This window comes from Ranitomeya variabilis, chromosome 6 (assembly GCF_051348905.1).
Source record: "Ranitomeya variabilis isolate aRanVar5 chromosome 6, aRanVar5.hap1, whole genome shotgun sequence".
Lineage (NCBI taxonomy): Eukaryota > Metazoa > Chordata > Amphibia > Anura > Dendrobatidae > Ranitomeya > Ranitomeya variabilis.
This window is the reverse complement of record NC_135237.1, coordinates 392173732-392195075: the sequence shown is the minus strand read 5'-3', so window position 1 is coordinate 392195075 and position 21344 is coordinate 392173732. Positions and strand designations below refer to the sequence as shown.

General features: G+C 43.2%; 1 protein-coding gene across 1 annotated transcript in view; it reads right to left on the bottom strand.

Moving 5' to 3' along the window:
* The window catches only part of TMX3 (thioredoxin related transmembrane protein 3), a 79643-nt gene that overhangs the window by 7152 nt on the left and 51147 nt on the right, over positions 1-21344 (bottom strand). Inside the window, exons 10-12 of the mRNA XM_077270113.1 lie at positions 17413-17511; positions 15621-15678; positions 5684-5737 (exon numbers count right to left, since the gene is read on the bottom strand). Coding sequence (XP_077126228.1) covers positions 5684-5737; positions 15621-15678; positions 17413-17511 — 211 coding nt within the window. The remainder of the gene's footprint in view (positions 1-5683; positions 5738-15620; positions 15679-17412; positions 17512-21344) is intronic.

Below are 21344 nucleotides of genomic sequence, written 5' to 3'. Positions count from 1 at the left end.
TGTCTCTTCAGAGAGGAAGAGAACTGGAACTCTAGTGCCACCTACTGGGACTAGCAATCCGACAAGTCACTATTGACCCTTTAAGGAGACTAGCCATATGACATATTAGAACTCATGTGACAAGGCTCGTTAAAAGCTCAATATTAATGTTCAGGATTGCTACTTCTAATAGGTGGCACCAAAGTCCTAGTTCTCAACCTCTCAGAAGAGACAATTTACAAATTCATTCATTTCATGCCCTGTAAGCCTCCTTACCCTGGCATGTCACTCTCCGTAAGAAGAAACGTAACCCCTTAGACTCCCTAATATTGCTGCAACACATCTGTACACTCAGCATAATGAAGCCACCCTGCCCCAGGCTGGATCTAACAGGAGTCCTACGGTTGTAGTTATTTGTGCCATTGTTCGGCCTTTGGACGCCACCACAACATATCAGCAACCACAAGGAGCCTTCTCTCTGATCGCCACAGGTTTAGAAAGAACCTGATCATAAAGTATCAGCCGGACTCGTGGCAATGATCCCATGGGTACAGTGACAGTACCACAAGATCAGTATGGCAAATGTCAGTCATGGAGCACAAAGTGGTGTTAATAAGAATACAGTGCAAGGACACACTGACTTTAACATGAAGAGAAAAATACTAAGCCTTGTGCACTTCTGGTCAGGGAATATAAAAAGTGGATCGTCCAACGAAGCCGCCGGTCTAGCTCTGAGACGCATTGCGTGGACTTTTTACCTCCTACTTTATGCCGGTTTGTTGTTTTTTAAAATATTTTTAAGTACCTTCTAGCAATAAAATATTCATTTAGACTACATCATGCTGGGTGCACTTTGTAATTCATCTGGACATTCCCAAGCGGAAGCACCCACGGCTCAGTAGTTGTTTCCGTACTTCATGTTTAGTTTTTGTGCGGATACCCAGACACCAAAAACGCTTCTGTCTGGCATGCTGCAGCTGGCCCCACGTTCACTCAGACCCATACCATTGGCATACCTCCCAACCGTCCCGGATCCCGCGGGACTGTCCTGATTTTGACAGCCAGCCCCGGGATCCCGGGCGGGACACTAATGTCCCGTGCCTAGGGCAGGGACAATGCAGGGGGCGGCACCTGAGTAGCTTAGGTTTGTGGCTGTTTTTTTTTTCTTATACATGCTGGGTCTCCTCCCGACCGATCCCTCACCACCCCCCCCCCCCCCCGCCCACGCCCCCTGTGTGTGCGGCGCTGCCACGCTGAGGAAGAGAGCCAGCAGCGATCAAGATGAGAGGTCAGCGACTCACTTCCTCCTGTGTGTGCACGGAGCTCTGGCGTCTCCTGCTCTTAGCCGGGACAGTGCAGAGCTGTGAGCAGCCGGAGAAACTGAAGAGCTGCAGTGCACATGGACAGATCAGCCGCCCCTGCACCACAGAGGAGATTGTGTGTGTGTGATGTGTGTGTGTGTGTGAGATGTGTGATGCTGCATTTGTGTGTGTGTCATGTGTGTATGAGGTATCTGGTGTGTGTGATGGCTGGGTGTGTGTGATGGCTGGGTGTGTGTGATGGCTGGGTGTGTGTGTGTGATGGGTGTGTGTGTGTGATGGGTGTGTGTGTGTGTGTGATGGGTGTGTGTGTGTGATGGGTGTGTGTGTGTGATGGCTGGGTGTGTGTGTGTGATGGCTGGGTGTGTGTGTGTGATGGCTGGGTGTGTGTGTGTGATGGCTGGGTGTGTGTGTGTGATGGCTGGGTGTGTGTGTGTGATGGCTGGGTGTGTGTGTGTGATGGCTGAGTGTGTGTGTGTGATGGCTGAGTGTGTGTGTGATGGCTGGGTGTGTGTGTGTGATGGCTGGGTGTGTGTGTGTGTGATGGCTGCGTGTGTGTGATGACTGCGTGTGTGTGTGTGATGACTGCGTGTGTGTGTGATGACTGCGTGTGTGTGATGACTGCGTGTGTGTGTGATGACTGCGTGTGTGTGTGATGGCTGCGTGTGTGTGTGTGATGGCTGCGTGTGTGTGTGATGACTGCGTGTGTGTGTGATGGCTGTGTGTGTGTGATGGCTGCATGTGTGATGCATTTGTGTCAAAGCTGCATGTGTTTGTGAGCTGCGTTTGTGATGCTGCGTGTGTATGTGTGATACTGTGTGTGATGCTGCATGTGTGTGAGCTGCGTGCCTGTATGTCATTATACAGTATGGAGAACTGTGGCCATAATACAGTATGGAGCATCATGTGGGGTCATTATACAGTATGGAGCATCATGTGCAGTCATTATACAGTATGGAGCATCATGTGCGGTCATTATACAATATGGAGCATCATGTGCAGCCAGTATACAGTATGGAGCATCATGTGTGGTCATTATACAATATGGAGCATCATGTGCAGTCATTATACAGTATGGAGCATCATGTGCGGTCATTATACAATATGGAGCATCATGTGCGGTCATTAAACAGTATGGAGCATCATGTGCGGTCATTATACAGTATGGAGCATCATGTGCGGTCATTATACAGTATGGAGCATCATGTGCGGTCATTATACAATATGGAGCATCATGTGTGGCCATTATACAGTATGGAGCATCATGTGTGTTCATTATACAGTATGGAGCATCATGTGCAGCCAGTATACAGTATGGAGCATCATGTGCGGTCATTATACAATATGGAGCATCATGTGCGGTCATTATACAGTATGCATGCGGTCATTATACAGTATGGAGCATCATGTGCGGTCATTATACAGTATGGAGCATCATGTGCGGCCATTATACAGTATGGAGCATCATGTGCGGTCATTATACAGTATGGAGCATCATGTGCGGTCATTATACAGTATGGAGCATCATGTGCGGCCATTATACAGTATGCATGCGGTCATTATACAGTATGGAGCGTCATGTGTGTTCATTATACAGTATGGAGCCTCATGTGTGGCCATTATACAGTATGGGGCATCATGTGTGGTCATTATACAGTATGGAGCACTGTGTGGCCATATTTTTTTGTTTATAACTATTGTATATGAAACAGTGTGATCAGCAGTGCTAAATGGGTGTGCTTGGGACGTGGATATGGGTGTGACTAATTATGAATGGGTGTGGTCAGAGGCGTGGCCTAAAATTTGCCGCAGCGCGCTTCGCGCGCCGCAAACTTTGTCCCTCTTTCCCATCTTCAAAACTTGGGAGGTATGCCATACACTGACTCCCTTAGTGTTGGGCCTGCCTGCTGCACAATTACCTAAGCCTTTCGGTGGGTTGGTGCTAGGTTGGGGCTATAAACACACCCTGAAGTTATTGCTCCAGAAGGCGACATGTTTCTCTCTTGTTCTCTCCCTGGCCCCTTTTTATGTAACCTTTTACTATGCGGTAATGAGACCAATAGCGTTTTTGTTTTGTATTTCACCTCCGGAATGGTATCACTAGTCCATGTTCTCTGCCCCAAGTGTTAGGCTATGTGCACACGTTGCGGATCAGCAGCGTTTTTTCCACGCGCATTTGCACCAAATCCGCAAAGGGTAGCTAAGGCAATGTTAATCAATGGGAATCCAGAATTGGTGTACACATGCTGCAGAAAATTCCGCACGGATTCTCAGCATTTTATTTTCCGCAGCATGTCAATTCTTTTTGAGGATCTGCAGCATTTCAGCACCCATTGACTTACAGTGAGTCAGTCAAATCTGCAGCTAAACTGCAGGTGTATAAAGGTCTGCGGATTAGCGTGCCAAAAACACTGCGGAAAGGAAGGAGCCTGCAGAAGGGGCGTCTGCCTGCAGAAGGGGCGTCTGCCTGTCTTGTGCCGATCGCCGGCAGAGCAGGGAAGAATTATGAGAGCCATTCAGCACCCGGCGCCGGAGAACAGCGCTTACTGTAAAGCTTCTTCCCCGGTGCCGATGCGTGTCACATGGATGACATCCATGTGTGTTATGCGTATGCACGTGTGCTGGATATTTTGTGGCCCCTGCTGACATTAAAAAAACGGACATGTCAGAATGTTTTGCCCAAGGACAAACAGTCCGTGGAAACACACTGACACGTGCACAGACCCATTCACTTGAATAGGCAAATCGTGCTCCATTCCTCCCGAGTCTCTCCGCATGTCTGCCCAGTGGTATAAAATTCTGTGGCACACCCATGGTGCCAATATGATCACTGCACCCCTTGATGAATTCATCGAGAGATGTAATTTGTAAAATGGGGCCACTTATGAGGAGTTCTTCTGTTCTGGCACCTCATGGGCTCTCTCAGTGGGTCATGGCACCTGCAGACCATAACAGTAAAATATGGCACTCCTTCCCTTCTGAGCTCTGCCATGCGCCCAAACAGTGGTTTACATCCACATATGGGGTATCAGCGTACTCATGACAAATTGCACAATAACACTTTCCAATTTGTTCAGTTACTCTTGGGAAAATAAAAAATTGGCGGTGAAAAGATCATTTTTGTGGAAAAAAAATATGATTTTTTTACTTTTACAGCTCTACATTATAAACTTCTGTGAAGCACTTGGGGGTTCAAAGTGCTCACCACTCAAGTTTCTTGGGGGTCTAGTTTCCAAAATGGGGTCACTTGTGGGGGGTGGGGGTTTCCACTGTTTAGGCACATCAGGGGCTCTCCAAACGCGACATGGCGTCCGATCTCAATTCCAGCCAATTTGGGGTTGAAAAAGTCAAACGGCGCTCCTTCCCTTCCGAGCTCTGCCATGCGTCCAAACAGTGGTTTACCCCCACATATGGGGTATCATCATACTCAGGACAAATTGTACAACAGCTTTTGTGGTCCAATTTCTTCTGTTACCCTTAGGAAAATAAAAAAAATTGGATCTGAAGTAATTTTTTTGTGAAAAAAAGTTAAATGTTAATTTTTTTTTTTTTTTTTAACATTCCAAAAATTCCTGTGAAGCACCAGAAGGGTTAATAAACTTCTTGAATGTGGTTTTGAGCACCTTGAGGGGTTCAGTTTTTAGAATGGGGTCACTCTGGGGTATTTTCTATCATATAGACCCCTCAAAGTGACTTCAAATGTGATGTGGTCGCTAAAAAAAAAAACGGTGTTGTAAAAATGAGAAACGGCTAGTCAACTTTTAACCCTTACAACGTCCTAACAAAAAACAATGTTACAAAATTGTGCTGTTGTAAAGTAGACATATGGGTAATGTTCCGTATTAAGTATTTTGTGTGACATATCTCTGATTTAAGGGCATAAAAATTCAAAGTTGGAAAATTGCAAAGTTTTCTAAATTTTCGCCAAATTTCTGTTTTTTTTTTCACAAATAAACGCAAGTAATATCAAAGAAATTTTACCACCATCACGAAGTACAATATGTCCCGAGAAAACAATGTCAGAATCACCGGGATCCATGGAAGCGTTCCAGAGTTATAACCTCATAAAGGGACAGTGGTCAGAATTGTAAAAATTGGCCCGGTCATTAACGTGCAAACCACCCTCAGAGACAAAGTTCCAGCCTGACTGTGGGTTGACTGACTTCACATAAAGACGTCATAAATCTCTATGAAATCGTTCAAACAGCTCAGCTGGACTAGTGGCCATAATACGGAGGAAGGCCCTATTACAACATCCTGAATAGGGCTAATGCTTTAGTATCGAATAGCCAGGGGATCGAGAGCACTTTTAAAAGTGACAGAGAAGGAACCCTAAAAGGAAGACCACAACAATAAATCGGCACGCAAAGAAAATCAGCACATACCGGTGAAAGTGGTCTCTGTAGTCTCTTGCTACTTCCTGAACAATAGACTTCAACCTATAAAAGAAAGGAATATGAAACAGAAAGAGCATAATTCATTTAGGTCCACACTGTGATTTTATTCACCTAACAAAAAATCCCCTAAAAACATATTAGATAATAAAAAAGAACCCAAATAAACAAAAACATTTCACATGTACAAAATATCACTCAGACATATATTAGAGGATTTGAAAATCAAGAAAAAAATTGGTGGATTATTCCACGCTGCTGGAGAAATGATGAGCATCTGGTCTGATGAGAAAACACGTTTCCCAATTTCTCCAGTAGCGCGGAATAATACACCAATATTTCCTTCTTATTTGCATCTGGTCTGGTGATCCGTGATCTGCAGCAGCTCATTACTCACAAAATGTTGTGTTATACAACTATATCAGGTAAGCATATCCTGTTTTCGGTTTTTAATAAATCCTTTATTGTCAGATAAGACCCCATTTGATGATTGGTGGCACTGCCTGGCTGCGGAGGTTGGCACCCTGCTCACCATTATCTGACCCTACGGTACACTAGTTTTCCCTCTCCATAATACAGGAAACATTGTGTCAATAGTCATACATGTGCAAAAAAGTCCAAAAGGCATAGTGTCACTTCTAAGCAGTCCCAGAGATATAATAAATAAATATATACACTCACCGGCCACTTTATTAGGTACACCATGCTAGTAACGGGTTGGACCCCTTTTGCCTTCAGAACTGCCTCAATTCTTCGTGGCATAGATTCAACAAGGTGCTGGAAGCATTCCTCAGAGATTTTGGTCCATATTGACATGATGGCATCACACAGTTGCCGCAGATTTGTCGGCTGCACATCCCAAAGATGCTCCATACAAGGCAGGATGGATCCATGCTTTCATGTTGTTTACGCCAAATTCTGACCCTACCATCCGAATGTCGCAGCAGAAATCGAGACTCATCAGACCAAGCAACGTTTTTCCAATCTTCTACTGTCCAATTTCGATGAGCTTGTACAAATTGTAGCCTCAGTTTCCTGTTCTTAGCTGAAAGGAGTGGTACCCGGTGTGGTCTTCTGCTGCTGTAGCCCATCTGCCTCAAAGTTCGACGCACTGTGCGTTCAGAGATGCTCTTAGGCCTACCTTGGTTGTAACGGGTGGCGATTTGAGTCACTGTTGCCTTTCTATCAGCTCGAACCAGTCTGCCCATTCTCCTCTGACCTCTGGCATCAACAAGGCATTTCCGCCCACAGAACTGCCGCTCACTGGATTTTTTTTCTTTTTCGGACCATTCTCTGTAAACCCTAGAGATGGTTGTGCGTGAAAATCCCAGTAGATCAGCAGTTTCTGAAATACTCAGACCAGCCCTTCTGGCACCAACAACCATGCCACGTTCAAAGGCACTCAAATCACCTTTCTTCCCCATACTGATGCTCGGTTTGAACTGCAGGAGATTGTCTTGACCATGTCTACATGCCTAAATGCACTGAGTTGCCGTCATGTGATTGGCTGATTAGAAATTAAGTGTTAACAAGAAGTTGGACAGGTGTACCTAATAAAGTGGCCAGTGAGTATATATATATATATATATATATATATATATATATATATATATATATATATATATATATATATATATATATATATATATATATACATATACACTCACTGGCCACTTTATTAGGTACACCTGTCCAACTTCTTGTTAACACTTAATTTCTAATCAGCCAATGGGGAAGAAAGGTGATTTGAGTGCCTTTGAACGTGGCATGGTTGTTGGTGCCAGAAGGGCTGGTCTGAGTATTTCAGAAACTGCTGATTTACTGGGATTTTCACGCACAACCATCTCTAGAGTTTACAGAGAATGGTCCGAAAAAGAAAAAAAATCCAGTGAGCGGCAGTTCTGTGGGCGGAAATGCCTTGTTGATGCCAGAGGTCAGAGGAGAATGGGCAGACTGGTTCGAGCTGATAGAAAGGCAACAGTGACTCAAATCGCCACCCGTTACAACCAAGGTAGGCCTAAGAGCATCTCTGAACGCACAGTGCGTCGAACTTTGAGGCAGATGGGCTACAGCAGCAGAAGACCACACCGAGTACCACTCCTTTCAGCTAAGAACAGGAAACTGAGGCTACAATTTGTACAAGCTCAACGAAATTGGACAGTAGAAGATTGGAAAAACGTTGCTTGGTCTGATGAGTCTCGATTTCTGCTGCGACACTCGGATGGTAGGGTCAGAATTTGGCGTAAACAACATGAAAGCATGGATCCATCCTGCCTTGTATGGAGCATCTTTGGGATGTGCAGCCGACAAATCTGCGGCAACTGTGTGATGCCATCATGTCAATATGGACCAAAATCTCTGAGGAATGCTTCCAGCACCTTGTTGAATCTATGCCACGAAGAATTGAGGCAGTTCTGAAGGCAAAAGGGGGTCCAACCTGTTACTAGCATGGTGTACCTAATAAAGTGGCCGGTGAGTGTGTATATATATATATATATATATATATATATATATATATATATATATATATATATATATATATATATATATATATATATATATATATATATATATATATATATATATATATACACACATACATATACACACACACACACACACACATCGAAAGGCTAATCCCCCCAATAAGTCATACTACCTTCAAAACTTCATATAGATAAATCCAATAAGTGTCTATTGTACGTCTCTGATCACATACTGGCTGCAACGCGTTTCTTCTCTAGAGACTGGTTCCCCATGAGGCCCATGGTCTGAAGGATAATCATTCACATAACAAATGGCAATGGATGACCAGCTCTGGCGTGCACTCTTACGCTTACTTCCCGTATATAGGGGACATACTGATGACATCATGCAGGGGGATTAGCCCAAAACAAAATCCCTGTCCATGAGCTTCTATCGAATGTGTTGTTGGGGTGCACACGCTTATAAACTCAACACTGAAGGTTGCGATGACGTATACGGTATATTTCAGGTGGGCGGTCTAGACATCGAGGTCTCAGCTTTCTCGCCAAGCACCAGGCGCATGAACAGAGGGTCAAAGTACTGGCCCATGCGACGATACTCTCAGCTCTAACGACGCATACCAATGTGCATGTGTTAAAGGTCGGATCCATTATTACCTACACAAATGCCTTTAATAGATTTCTGTCTTTACTTATCGTTAGAAATTTCATAGCAAATATTAAAATAAGCACACATCTTAATCCAATTATATAGTAGATAAGTCAGAATGTTTCCAGGTATAATTGTACATATCAGCCCCAACCATACGCTCAATTATATACCTGAAAAAAAATCTTGGCAAAAAACCCTTATTAGACAAGGATTGTGTGTATATACAGTACATCAATATATTCCTAATTTGATTATGACACCCGTGACCTAGAATCACAATTGATGATGTATCCGTTTTTGTTCTGGCCCAAAGTCAGACCGCCGGATCACCAGTAAGGCAGAATTAAGAGATTAGGCCCTGAAATAAGGAGCGCTCGGAGAAAAGAATGCACACTGGTGAGCAAAACAATTCTGTTTATTCACACAGAATGTAGAATAGAGAGGAAAAACAATAACGCTTCTATATCCATGGCCCATTTAAAGCAGCCAGAACACTACAAAAGATTGACCTAAATCCAGTCCCTTCATACAAACAAAATCAAAAGTCTGTCATAAGAAACAGCCGTACGTCAATCGCTCATTTACACCCTCAGGGCATTGTTAATCTAACTGGAAAACCCACGGGCACTCCTCCTGGAGAATGCGTTTATTCAATTATTAAAACTATTAACCAGTTGAGACCGAATGGTTCGACCTTTCCTAAACGTGATGTTTGGGTTCAGCAGGATGATATCTTTTAGATCTGGATCCGCACGTAGCATACTCTAAAGTCTTTTCAAAACCTAATAGACCAGATCCCGGTGTCTGTGTGAGTTCTAGAAGTTTCTAGCAGATTCACCTGTGTTGTGCTGCCTGGAGAACTACAAATTCCAGGGAGTCTAAGCGAGCCTGCAGAGAGGAGCAGAGGCGTCAAATAAGTGCATTGTTAAATGCAATATAATAGTTTCACAAGAGAGCGTATTTTGGCGTTTTCCTTACTAGCTTTCCATTGTTTTTCTGCTTTTATCTATACTATTTAACCCCATTTAATATGTGCTCAATGGACAATGCTACCAGGTGGGCATCTTGTGAGATATATGTATTCCTTGAACAGCCGTTTTTTTCAGGGTGAATATATCTGCGCTTGATGCCAGCATCTTACATGTTTGGAAGCCCAGATAATGGTTCTAAATGTGCAGCTTTGCAAGACCCAGGAGCATTGCAAACCTGGGGAGGAGTTTAGAGCTCACTGAGCATGCTCTGTCTAGGGCCAGCGATATGAAGGAGGGTGGACGTGGGGAAGATCAGGAGAGAGAAGTACGCAACTGGATAACAGTTAGAAGAGGGGGTAGGGGGATGAGTGCCAGGGAGCTCAGTCCTGATCGGGCACAACCTAGTAGATACGCCTGTTTGCCTGAAATTAGGAATACAAGCCCAGGACTAGGATCATTACAGCCAGGGCTGTGGAGTCGGCAAGCCAAACCTCTAATTCCGACTCCACCAAAATGGGCTCCAACTGACTCCACAGCCCTGACAGGGTTGTGGAATTGGTAAGCCAAACCTCCGACTCCTCAATTTCCATGCCACCGACTCCACAGTCCTGATTACAGCAGTACGTTGCTCTTAGCAACCATGAAAACGGCTGATGTAGGAAGAAAATAGGAGTACAGCAAAGGCCAGACAGATGTTGGTAGTAAGGGGCTCTATAATTAGGCAGACAGGGTCATCTGCCGCCGATACCGTGAATGCTGAACAGTGTGTGGTCTGCCCGGTGCTTGGGATCGGCATATTGAGGATCAGATAGATTGCTGGGTGGGGATAGGAAAAACCCATGTTACACATCGGTACCAGTGACAAAGATAGAGGGACATGGAGGGTCCTTAAAATGATTACAGGGAACTAGGTAAGAAACTGAAGGCTAGGACCTCCAAGGTGGTGTTTTCAGAAATACTGCAGATGCCATGAGCGTCACTAGAAAGACTGTGGGAGATAAGTAAGTGGCTTAAAAATTGGTGCAGGAAGGAAGTGTTTGGGAGAACTGGGATGACTTCTCTGTCGGCTACTTGCTCTAGGACAGGCTGCACCTCAATTTGAAGGGTGCAGATGTGCTTGGGGAAAAGGAAACAACTGTTGGTGCAATAGTAAGAAAATGGAAGAAATACAAAATTACTCAATCGACATCGATCTGGGGCACCATGCAAAATCTCACCTCGTGGGGTATTCTTGATCATGAGGAAGGCGAGAGAGCAGCATAAAACTACACAGGGAAAACTTGTTAAAGATCTCAAGGCAGCTGGGACCACAGTCATCAAGAAAACCATTGGTAACACAATACGCCGTAAAGGTTTAAAATCTTGCAGTGCCCGCAAGGTCCCCCTGCTCAAGAAGGCACATGTGCAGGCCCATCTGAAGCTTGCCAATGAACACCTGGATGATTCTGTGAGTGATTGGGAGAAGGTGCTGTGGTCAGATGAGACAAAAATTGAGGTCCTTGGCATTAACTCAATTCCCAGTGTTTGGAGGAAGAGAAATGCTGCCTATGACCCAAAGAACACCGTCCCCACTGTCAAGCATGAAGGTGGAAACATTATGTTGTGGGGGTGTTTCTCTGATAAGTCCACAGGACTACTTCACTGCATTAATAGGAGAATGGATGGAGCCATGTACTGTAAAATCGTGAGTGACAACCACCTAGTCATAGAGCCAAGTCAACAAAAGAGTGGCTCAAAAAGAAGCATATTAAGGTCATGGAGTGGCCTTGCCAAGTGACAGCCTCAAAATCTTAATGATTTAGAGATGATCTGCAAAAAAGAGTGGACTAAAATTCCTCCTGACATGTGCGCAAAAGTCATCAACTACAAAAAACATCTGACTGCTGTGCTTGCCAACAAGGGTTTTGCCACCAAGTATTAAGTCTTGTTTGCCAGAGGGGTCAAATACTTATTTCTCACTACAAAATGCAAATACATTTATATAATCTATACAATGTGATTTTCTGGGTTTTAATTTTTGATATTCTATGCCTCAATGTTAAAATTAACCTAACCTTAAAATTATAGGCTGTTCATGTCTTTGTCAATGGGCAAACTTACAAAATCAGCAAAAGATCAAATAATTATTTCCTTCACTGTATGTGTTATTAGGTTTCTTGGTTGATTTCTCTTGATGATATCATCCAGGAGGACAGCACTATACTATCTATCTCGGAGTTAAAAGTCAAGCCATACCATGACTTTACCCATCCCCAATTTAAACAAGAATTTCTATCCATGTACACTTAGGCATGTCGAAAAACTTGTTCTTGACTACTATATGGTTCGAAATAAAAATATGAGATTTAGGGGAAAACCTTTAGGATGGTTAAACAGGTTACGTCTGTACTGTATGACATAACTATGTTGCAAGGGAATTCCTTCCCTTTCAAAAACATCAAACTGAAAATGACACAATACATTAACAAGCTTCTCCATGTAGAGAGTCTCTTTCTGCAATGGAATAAGTAAGGCCGAAATAGAAACCATCAGTAAAAATCAAGAAATGCATATTTTTCTCTACAAATAAAATCTTTAATAGGTTTAACATTTAAAGATAAGTGCGAAACACGAAGAAAACACGACTATAGACTCCAAAATATGATATCAAATAATACACAATATATTTATTAGGGAAACAGGTAAGGATGACAAAAAAGGAAGAGGAAGGGGTACAACCACTAGCACATGCCAGAAATGGACGCCCGTCAGGACATATCTTTAAATAGAGGGCTAGGTAAGTATCACTCTATATAAATATTGCACTATCGCCACCTAGCCTAAACTATAATCAACCCAGGCAACAAAATGAAAATAAAGGGAACTCGTGACAAGTTAACATAACAGTGAGCATATTACCCGTATTGCAGCCAGGAAATGTCCAAAAGCGTCCTCCCCGACGCACGTTTCGGCACTGTAGCCTTTCTCAAGGGGTGAGAAGGGAAAAGAGCGTGTACACATTAAAAAGCCCTATGCTCCAATCAAGTTGCAGTTTACCTAATGACCAGGTGGCCCAAGCCGTAAAGTGGCAAAAATGCTGTAACAGACCCTGCAAATAACACCCAAATAACACCCAATCAAGGCGGAGAGTCCAGAACCATCACTGCATGTGACGCAGACGTAGTCACAGCAACAGGACGCTCAACACCGAGCGGACATCACGGAGATGTTGTAACCTCGCCGTCACTTCCTGTGACGCGTGCGCTACCATGGCAACAGGACGCCCGGCGGCGGCGTCATGTGTCAAGTGATGTCAGCTGACTCTCACAAGAACACAGAGACGCCACGGGCCGGCGAGGGAACTGGGACCATGCAGCGCACGCGTACTAGGATCAGGCTGACATAATAATGATTGGATGCAGGAACCCAAATATATTGCTGTCACCGGACCAATATTAATACAGGTGATAATAAATGTCAAAAAAGGCAGCATAAAAAGTCATAGTCTCGTAAATAGTGGTTCACATGCAGAGATGTATAGCATATCATGTAGTAAATCAGTAACATATGAGAGTAAACAGACAGCGAAGAGGTTGTAAGCAGTTCATCTCCTACGTCCAGAATTACGCGGGGCATACAGCATTTGCAGATGGACGCAGGTCCGTGTCAAGGGTAACATCCATACCCAGTCATAGCATATAGAGAACTTCATCATGGAGGAATTTTATTAGAAGGGCTAGAAAATAAAAACACGTGTGAGGCAATGAAGTTGGTTTGGATCAGGAGCTAACTGAGCTCCAGCAATCCCAGACCGCTTCAAAGCAGGGCTTACAAGAGTCAATCAATGGCCATGCTGGGCCACCACTAGTGGCTAGTCCTCTAGGCACAGAGCTGTAATCAACATTTACAATATTGGGGGAATGAAGCAAAATTTTAATATACAGAAGATTACAAAAGTGTTTGTGTTTACAAGAGCTATCCAACAATAGCCATCCATGCAGATGGGAATAACCCTTCAAATAGATTATGGTGGTAAAAGAACTATGTGATAGTTTGGTTCATTACACTTTGGAGCTTCAATTATCACCCCTTCCAAACACAGTGAGCCAGCCCAAATTGACAGTGTAGACCTAAGCACAGACTTCAATGGGATATGGCCCAACATTGTACCTTTAGTGTTCGAATCTCTGCCTCTGATTTGCAGTAAATGAAGAATAATCAAACATGATCATTAAGGAGCTCAATGCAGCGTTGGTGTGGCCAAGAGGCGCAGTGCATCATTCCATCCCGCTACTTTTACCAAGTCTACAGAGAAAGCTTAGGCCATCGCTGTCAGGCACCAGAACAATGCACTAGCAGATTTGATTAAACATCAGTTTCTCCAGAATGGAGGCTGCGATTAAAACACTATGGTTGAGGTTGTTAGGGGGGATATATCCCCTATAAGACTACGTGTGTTGGTTTACTTCCCACTGTTTGTTTGGGCTGACATTCCCTTTATCATTATTCTTCAGGTGAGTACAAAAACAGCAAAACCATTTTTTTTTTAACCTAAAATAATAAAACTAAGTTATGCTTGTGTCACTTTATTCCTAGACCCAGAAGTAATGTTTCTGTCGGTCGAGCTATATGAGATTTTATTTTAGATGGCTGAGCTATAATATTAATTGATACTATTTTGTGGACTCTTTAGCGCTATTAATTACATGTTGCACAAAATGGCATCAAAATACTGGCACACTCAAAAACATCTGCAATAGATAAAGTCCGCCCACAAAGTGGAAAAAGCACATAAAAACAGAAAAGAAACAAACACACGAGAGTGCATAAAACAGACTTTAAAAAGGTGGAAATAGTGTTATGAAATGGGTGCAAACAAAAAAGGTGCAAAATGCACAAAACTAGACAAAAAAGCAAATGCAATGATGAGTCGTGGCCTTTGTGTCTTCGAAAAAAATTTTTTTTCTACTTTGTTGTTGTTTGGTCCTACTATGGAATTTGAACTGGAAATTATTTGACCAAGTACAATATACTGCAATACTTACGTACTGCACAGCCTTGTCAGAACCAAAATGCCAGTCCTGAGCTCCTTTATTAGGCCTCAGCTGACATTACAGCTGCCTTATTGTACGGGGGTGCGTGGGCGCATGATCGTAAGTGTGTGATTTGCCTACATGAGATCATATCCAGACTAGACGTAAGCAGCCTCACTCAATACAAGTAAAGAGAGTGACTACAGACTTGAGCCCCAAGCCTGGACAAACCCTTTAATAACTATGGCTTATAACGGTTTAGATATTCCAGCCATTTCAATCAAATTATCTAGTAGGTTACAATTACAGGAACTGGATTAATATCTGTTTCCAATAGAGGCAGGCGGGTATCAGCTGTATAATACCGCTGGCACCTGCAGCTAATGGAGCGGGCTACACTTATAAGTCCACTCTAAACAACTCCTTTAAGTTGTACATATGCAGTAGGAATAAGGAAGGGATTTGCAAACCCACTGACCCCTCAAATGCATATAAAGGCCATAAATGTATACCACGCTGTTTGGATCTTGATGTGTTACTGAGCTGCTGAGAGTATTAAATTACGCAAACAATAAAAAAGAACAATGAAATAAGTAATAGCTAGCCTACTCCATTTTCATTTCCAGTCAGGAATATATTTTTTAATTCGCTGCTTATAAAACAAAACTGTTTTTCGAACCTAAGTAAAACAAAACAAAACAAACAAACAAACAAAAAAAAAACACTCCCACCCCCATCTAAAAAATAAAAGGGAAAGGCAGTGAAATGGTTAATGCATTATAATAAGCAATAACTGAATGTTCTTACCGGGTATGTTCAAGTGAATTGTTTTTGTCATCAATAACTGCAACAGCCACAAGTTTTCCTGAAAGAAAAAAAACCAATCAAAACAAAACATCATTGTGTAATATATACACACACTAAATAATGTGTGTGTGTGTGTGTGTGTGTGTGTGTGTGTGTGTGTGTGTGTGTGTGTGTGTGTGTGTATATAGCACCCAGTACAAGCAGCAAAACAAGCACAAAGCATCTTTAATCCTCCACCATATTAGACTGTAGGTACTGTGTTCTTTTTTTTGTAGGCCTCATTTCATTTTCAGTAAACAGTAGAAGGATTTACTGTACCAAATAGCTGTATGTTGGTCTCATCTGTCCACAAGATGCTTTCCCAGAAGTATTTGGCTTAATACATTTTAGCAGAAAGAAGTCTAGCCAGTGTCAGAAGTGGGGTCCTCATGGGTCTCCTGTCATAGTGTTTCATTTAATTTGAATGTTGACGGATAGTTCGCATATACACTAATGCACCCTGCGCCTTCAGGACAGCTTGAATTTCTTTGGAACTTAATCGGGGCTGCAAGACTCCAAACGATGGCTCGAGGTAGAGCTGAAGACACCTGGTGGTCTGAGCAAGCGAATCCCTCAGACAATCGGACTTCGCTATAGGTTATCTTTTTGTTTGCTGTTAAGCCAGAAAGGCTCTATTTGTTTTGCTAAACCCTGCTGTGGTTTAAGCTGTCCTTAATAAACCAGCAGGTGATTTATTACAAGAAGCATTCTTCTGTCTTAAGGTACCTTCACACGAAACGACGCTGCAGCGATAGCGACAACGATGTCGATCGCTGCAGCGTCGCTGTTTGATCGCTGGAGAGCTGTCACACAGACCGCTCTCCAGCGACCAACGATGCCGAGGTCCCCGGGTAACCAGGGTAAACATCGGGTTACTAAGCGCAGGGCCGCGCTTAGTAACCCGATGTTTACCCTGGTTACCATCGTAAAAGTAAAAAAAAACAAACAGTACATACTCACCATCTGATGTCCGTCAGGTCCCTTGCCGTCTGCTTCCTGCTCTGACTGAGTGCCGCCGTACAGTGAGAGCAGAGCACAGCAGTGACGTCACCGCTGTGCTGTACTTTCACTTTGCGGCGCTCAGTCAGTGTGGGAAGCAGACGGCAAGGGACCTGACGGACATCAGATGGTGAGTATGTACTGTTTGTGGTAACCAGGGTAAACATCGGGTTACTAAGCGCGGCCCTGCGCTTAGTAACCCGATGTTTACCCTGGTTACCAGTGAAGACATCGCTGGATCGGTGTCACACACACCGATTCAGCGATGTCAGCGGGACCTCAACGACCAAAAAAAGGTCCAGGCCATTCCGACACGACCAGCGATCTCGCAGCAGGGGCCTGGTCGCTGTTACGTGTCACACATAGCGAGATCGCTACTGAGGTCGCTGTTGCGTCACAAAACTTGTGACTCAGCAGCGATCTCGCTAGCGATCTCGCTATGTGTGACGGGGCCTTAACTTGGAAAGCAGCGGAGTGAGTCAACCCCTCACAATATACCTGTGTGTGTATGTGTGTCTGTGTGTGTTAGTACACGCAAACATCTACATACACACACATATATTCACTGACAATTCTATGTTCTCATAACTAGAAAGCCCTATGATAATAAACAGGGAGCGTTTTGTTTTCCCCTTATAAAAACCTTTATAACACATCCCTAACACAAAAGGCAGATACAAAAAAGGACCTTGAACAAGTTATGACATACTAATTTTTCATTAAAAAAAAAGTATGCGACCATTGGATTAATTACCTGTGTCGCCCAGCTCATACAATGTAAATCCATCGACATGAAGGTACCCCTCAAATCTCTCCTTATTTACCCAGCTTGATAAATCGCCATCTTCATACTCTAAATAGCAATGAAGAAATACATGGCAAGGTTAACATACAAACATTACAACCTGAGGAATTTATTTCTATCAAATGGTTTTGTAATTGAACTTTAAGGCTGTGTGCACATGATGCGGAATTAGTGCGGATCCGCAGCGGATTTTTCTGCGCAGAAACGCTGCAGTTCCGCAAAAGTGATTTACAGTACAATGCAAATCAATAAAAAAAAATGCTGTGCTAATGGTGCGGAAAAATCCGCATGAAAACCGCTGTGGATCAAAAGAAGCAGCATGCTACTTCTTTTGCGCAGAACTGCAGCGTTTCTGACCCCTTCCATTATAGAAATCTGCAAGGTTAAAAAACGAAAAATCAATTCCGCAGCAAAACCGCACAAAATCCGCGGCAAATCTGCACCTGCGTTTTCTGCCAGGAGATGCAGATTTTGTGCGGAAAGTTCTGCACCCCAATCCGCAACGTGTGCACATAGCCGAAGGGTTTTTGTCTGAACTGCCATATTGTTGTATAATCTATACACTATAGTACATTATATGTAGTTGTAACAGGGTGGCATGGGGTGGTAGTCATGGGCGAGTAAACTAACCAACAGTCAGTGAGCACCCCGGCACCTTGTACATGAGAAGATAAATAAAATCCCTTGTGCTGCATGTGCAGCATGCACCACAGCACACTCACAGGCTCTGTCAGATTCCCCTCAGCTGCTGCCATGCCAGCTCCGCATTCATGAGCTCCGCAAATCACTACAGAGACAAGAGTCTTTTTCCAACAGCTTAACTTTACTGGACAGCTGCGTATTCATCTCACAGACAGCACTGTTCAAACACAGAGACATCTGCATTATTCCCATCAGTAGCACAGTTAACACAGGGCAATGTTTCCTGTACTTTCCCTTCCTCAGGCCATACAGACTCTAGTATCTCTGTCATTTCTCTCAACATTCACGGCCGAACCTCTAGCCAGACTCTGTCCTGTCTGCACTTTCCTTTCCTCTGCCATCCAAGCAGCATCTTTGGACAGTTCATGTCTAGTGATGAGCGAATATACTCGTTACTCGAGATTTCTCGAGCACGCTCGGGTGTCCTCCGAGTATTTTTTTAGTGCTCGGAGATTTAGTTTTCCTCACCTCAGCTGAATGATTTACATCTCTTAGCTAGCTTGATTACATGTGGGGATTCCCTAGCAACCAGGCAACCCCCACAAGTACTTATGCTGGCTAACAGATGTAAATCATTCAGCTGTGGCGATGAAAACTACATCTCCGAGCACTAAAAAATACTCGGAGGACACCCGAGCGTGCTCGGGAAATCTCGAGTAGCGAGTATATTCACTCATCGCTAGTCATGTCCCATCTGTACCTTCAGCATCACCAGCTTCCTGTCAGCCGCTTGTCCAGTTCCAATAGGGAAAGGTCCCAGGAACGCCATCTCAGCTGCTCCCGCCACGGTTGTAGACCCCGGATCCTTCTTGGGGATGGTCCTGTTGAGCTGGTGCCCGACAGCACTACTCTTCAGCTGGGGGACCCCTTACTGCCATCTACAGAAGTATCCAACACAGTCTGTAACTGTCTCACTGTATGTGTTCTACCCCTTGGGCAGACTGCCAGGGTGTCTGACAGAACCAGGAAGTGTCTGTCCTATATCTCCCTACTCTGTGCTGTTCTGCTCTGTGCCCCTCCCATCTACTTATCTCCTTGCTGCCTGTGCCTAAACTAATACTCTTATCTATCCTATTCTCTATATCTAATGTGCCCCCTCTATTCTAATTCCCCTATGGTCCTATACTGTCCCTAAGCTTACACACAGTATATAACAAATGCATCACATTACAATACATGACACATTAATAAACATTAGGGAACCACACATTACATTAGCATTAGTGAACATGAATAACTGTCAGGGTGCCACAGGTAACACATGTGCTCAGTGTTCAGGAGAGAGGAAGCACACAAGGATCACTGCCACCTCCTTACATAGTGTTTTAACACTTCTATTGCCAAGACATTTAGATCCCTAGTATAATGCACAGAAAATGCATATGAAGACCAAACACCGTATTTGGTATAACATGGTTAACTTCATTTTTGGTTGGAATTAACACTTACAAAAAAAAAAAAAATAGTACAATAAAAGGGAATTAAAAAAACAAAAAGTACAAGAATTCAAGGGACATCTTAATAGAACAAAAAAACCGAGGGCAAAAGTCAATATAGAAACGAGTTCAGTTCGTAAACCATGTACAAGATACTTTACTAGAAGTGACATTTCTCGTTCTTTTTTTCCCTTTCTTCTTTTTAAATTTTTATCCAGATCCAACTGTACAAGATTATTGGGGAAAGTAACTTACATTGGATGGTATACTTCCCACTGTATGAGGAAGCACAGCCTCCTGGCCTCCATTGGGTGAAATGTTGTTTTCTTTTCACATGAGAAAGGAAACTATGATAATACCTACTGTACACTGACCAAAGGAAATTGTGTAAGCCCATGGGTTTTACAAATAAGTTAATAAATAATTGCTCACATGTATGGAATTCGTGTTTGTATCTATTATTATATCTCAGCTATTTGCTGATTGGGTGAAGAGGAAGTTTTGGGTGTTTTTTTTCTAAGATTCCCTGGCTGCTGTGCACACAAGGTAGCCTCAACTGCAATGTGATCAGACACATGAATCATCATAGCTTTCAGAACATGAGGTTTCTTAGCATGTACGGTAAGTTTCACTTTCTGAAATGACCCACCTACAATAAGGATTAGAAAAAAATTAGTCATGAAAGATAGATTTTTCCAAGAGCCAAGGAACAGCTTCGAGATGTGTTCCAGGACCCTGCAATCTGCCCTTGGGATCTCTCTGATCATGCTGGCTGTAATTATGTAAGTACACAAGGATTCTTTTTTAGACTGTAGAGATTATGTGTAAATGGTTTTCCATTAGACTTGAAGACTTTTAAAAACAATGAAACAAAATGTATTGTTCGGCAGCAACTTATACATTGCTATACAGGTTATCATCTGCCATCAGTCGGAATAATGTATTGAGTTTACATAAACCAAAATGATCTGCCCATATATGCCAATGAGTTCTTAATTAAAAAAAAACATGACCCCCCAAATTAGCGAACACTGAATGTTATAAAAACCAAAACAAACCAAATAACTAGGGGCTCAATCCTAGTTGTAAATATCAGCTAGAGCAGTGGTTATAAAGGAATGGTACATGTACCTCCAGGGGTATGTGCTGTAGCCGGAGAAATTGCAAAAAAAGAAAGAAAAGTATCCTTGGGATGCAGTAAGGCCGGGTTCACATTAGTGTTTGAGTCTGCCGCGTGGTGCTGCGGACTTCTTTCCATAGCTCCACCTACTTCCGAATGCGTCTTGCGTACCTATCTTTAACATTGGGTACGCAGGGACATGCGTTGGATGCGGATGTGTCTGTGTGCATCGTTTAGATGTGCCCACCGAACGCAACATGTTGCATTTTCTTGCGTTCGGCGTGCACTGTAACGTACTGGATATTGAATTATACTCAACATGAGTTTGGGTGATCTACCCTGTGGTCAGCGTTCATTATGCTTTATTGGTAGATGGAAATATTTTTATTCACTTGTGTCCTTTTATTTTTAGGGTACCGTTCTACTGGTGGTGCCTTGAAGTTCTGCATCTTCAAGTTATAACCAAGCTGGACAAGAAAGTCCTCAAACTACAGCTCTACTGCAGCAATACTGACATAATAGATACTTTGAAGACTCATCAATTTACACTTCCGAAGAACATGTGTCAGGCGGAGACGAGCGTACGGAATCATCTCACACTGGAATTCATCATCTTGGTGGAA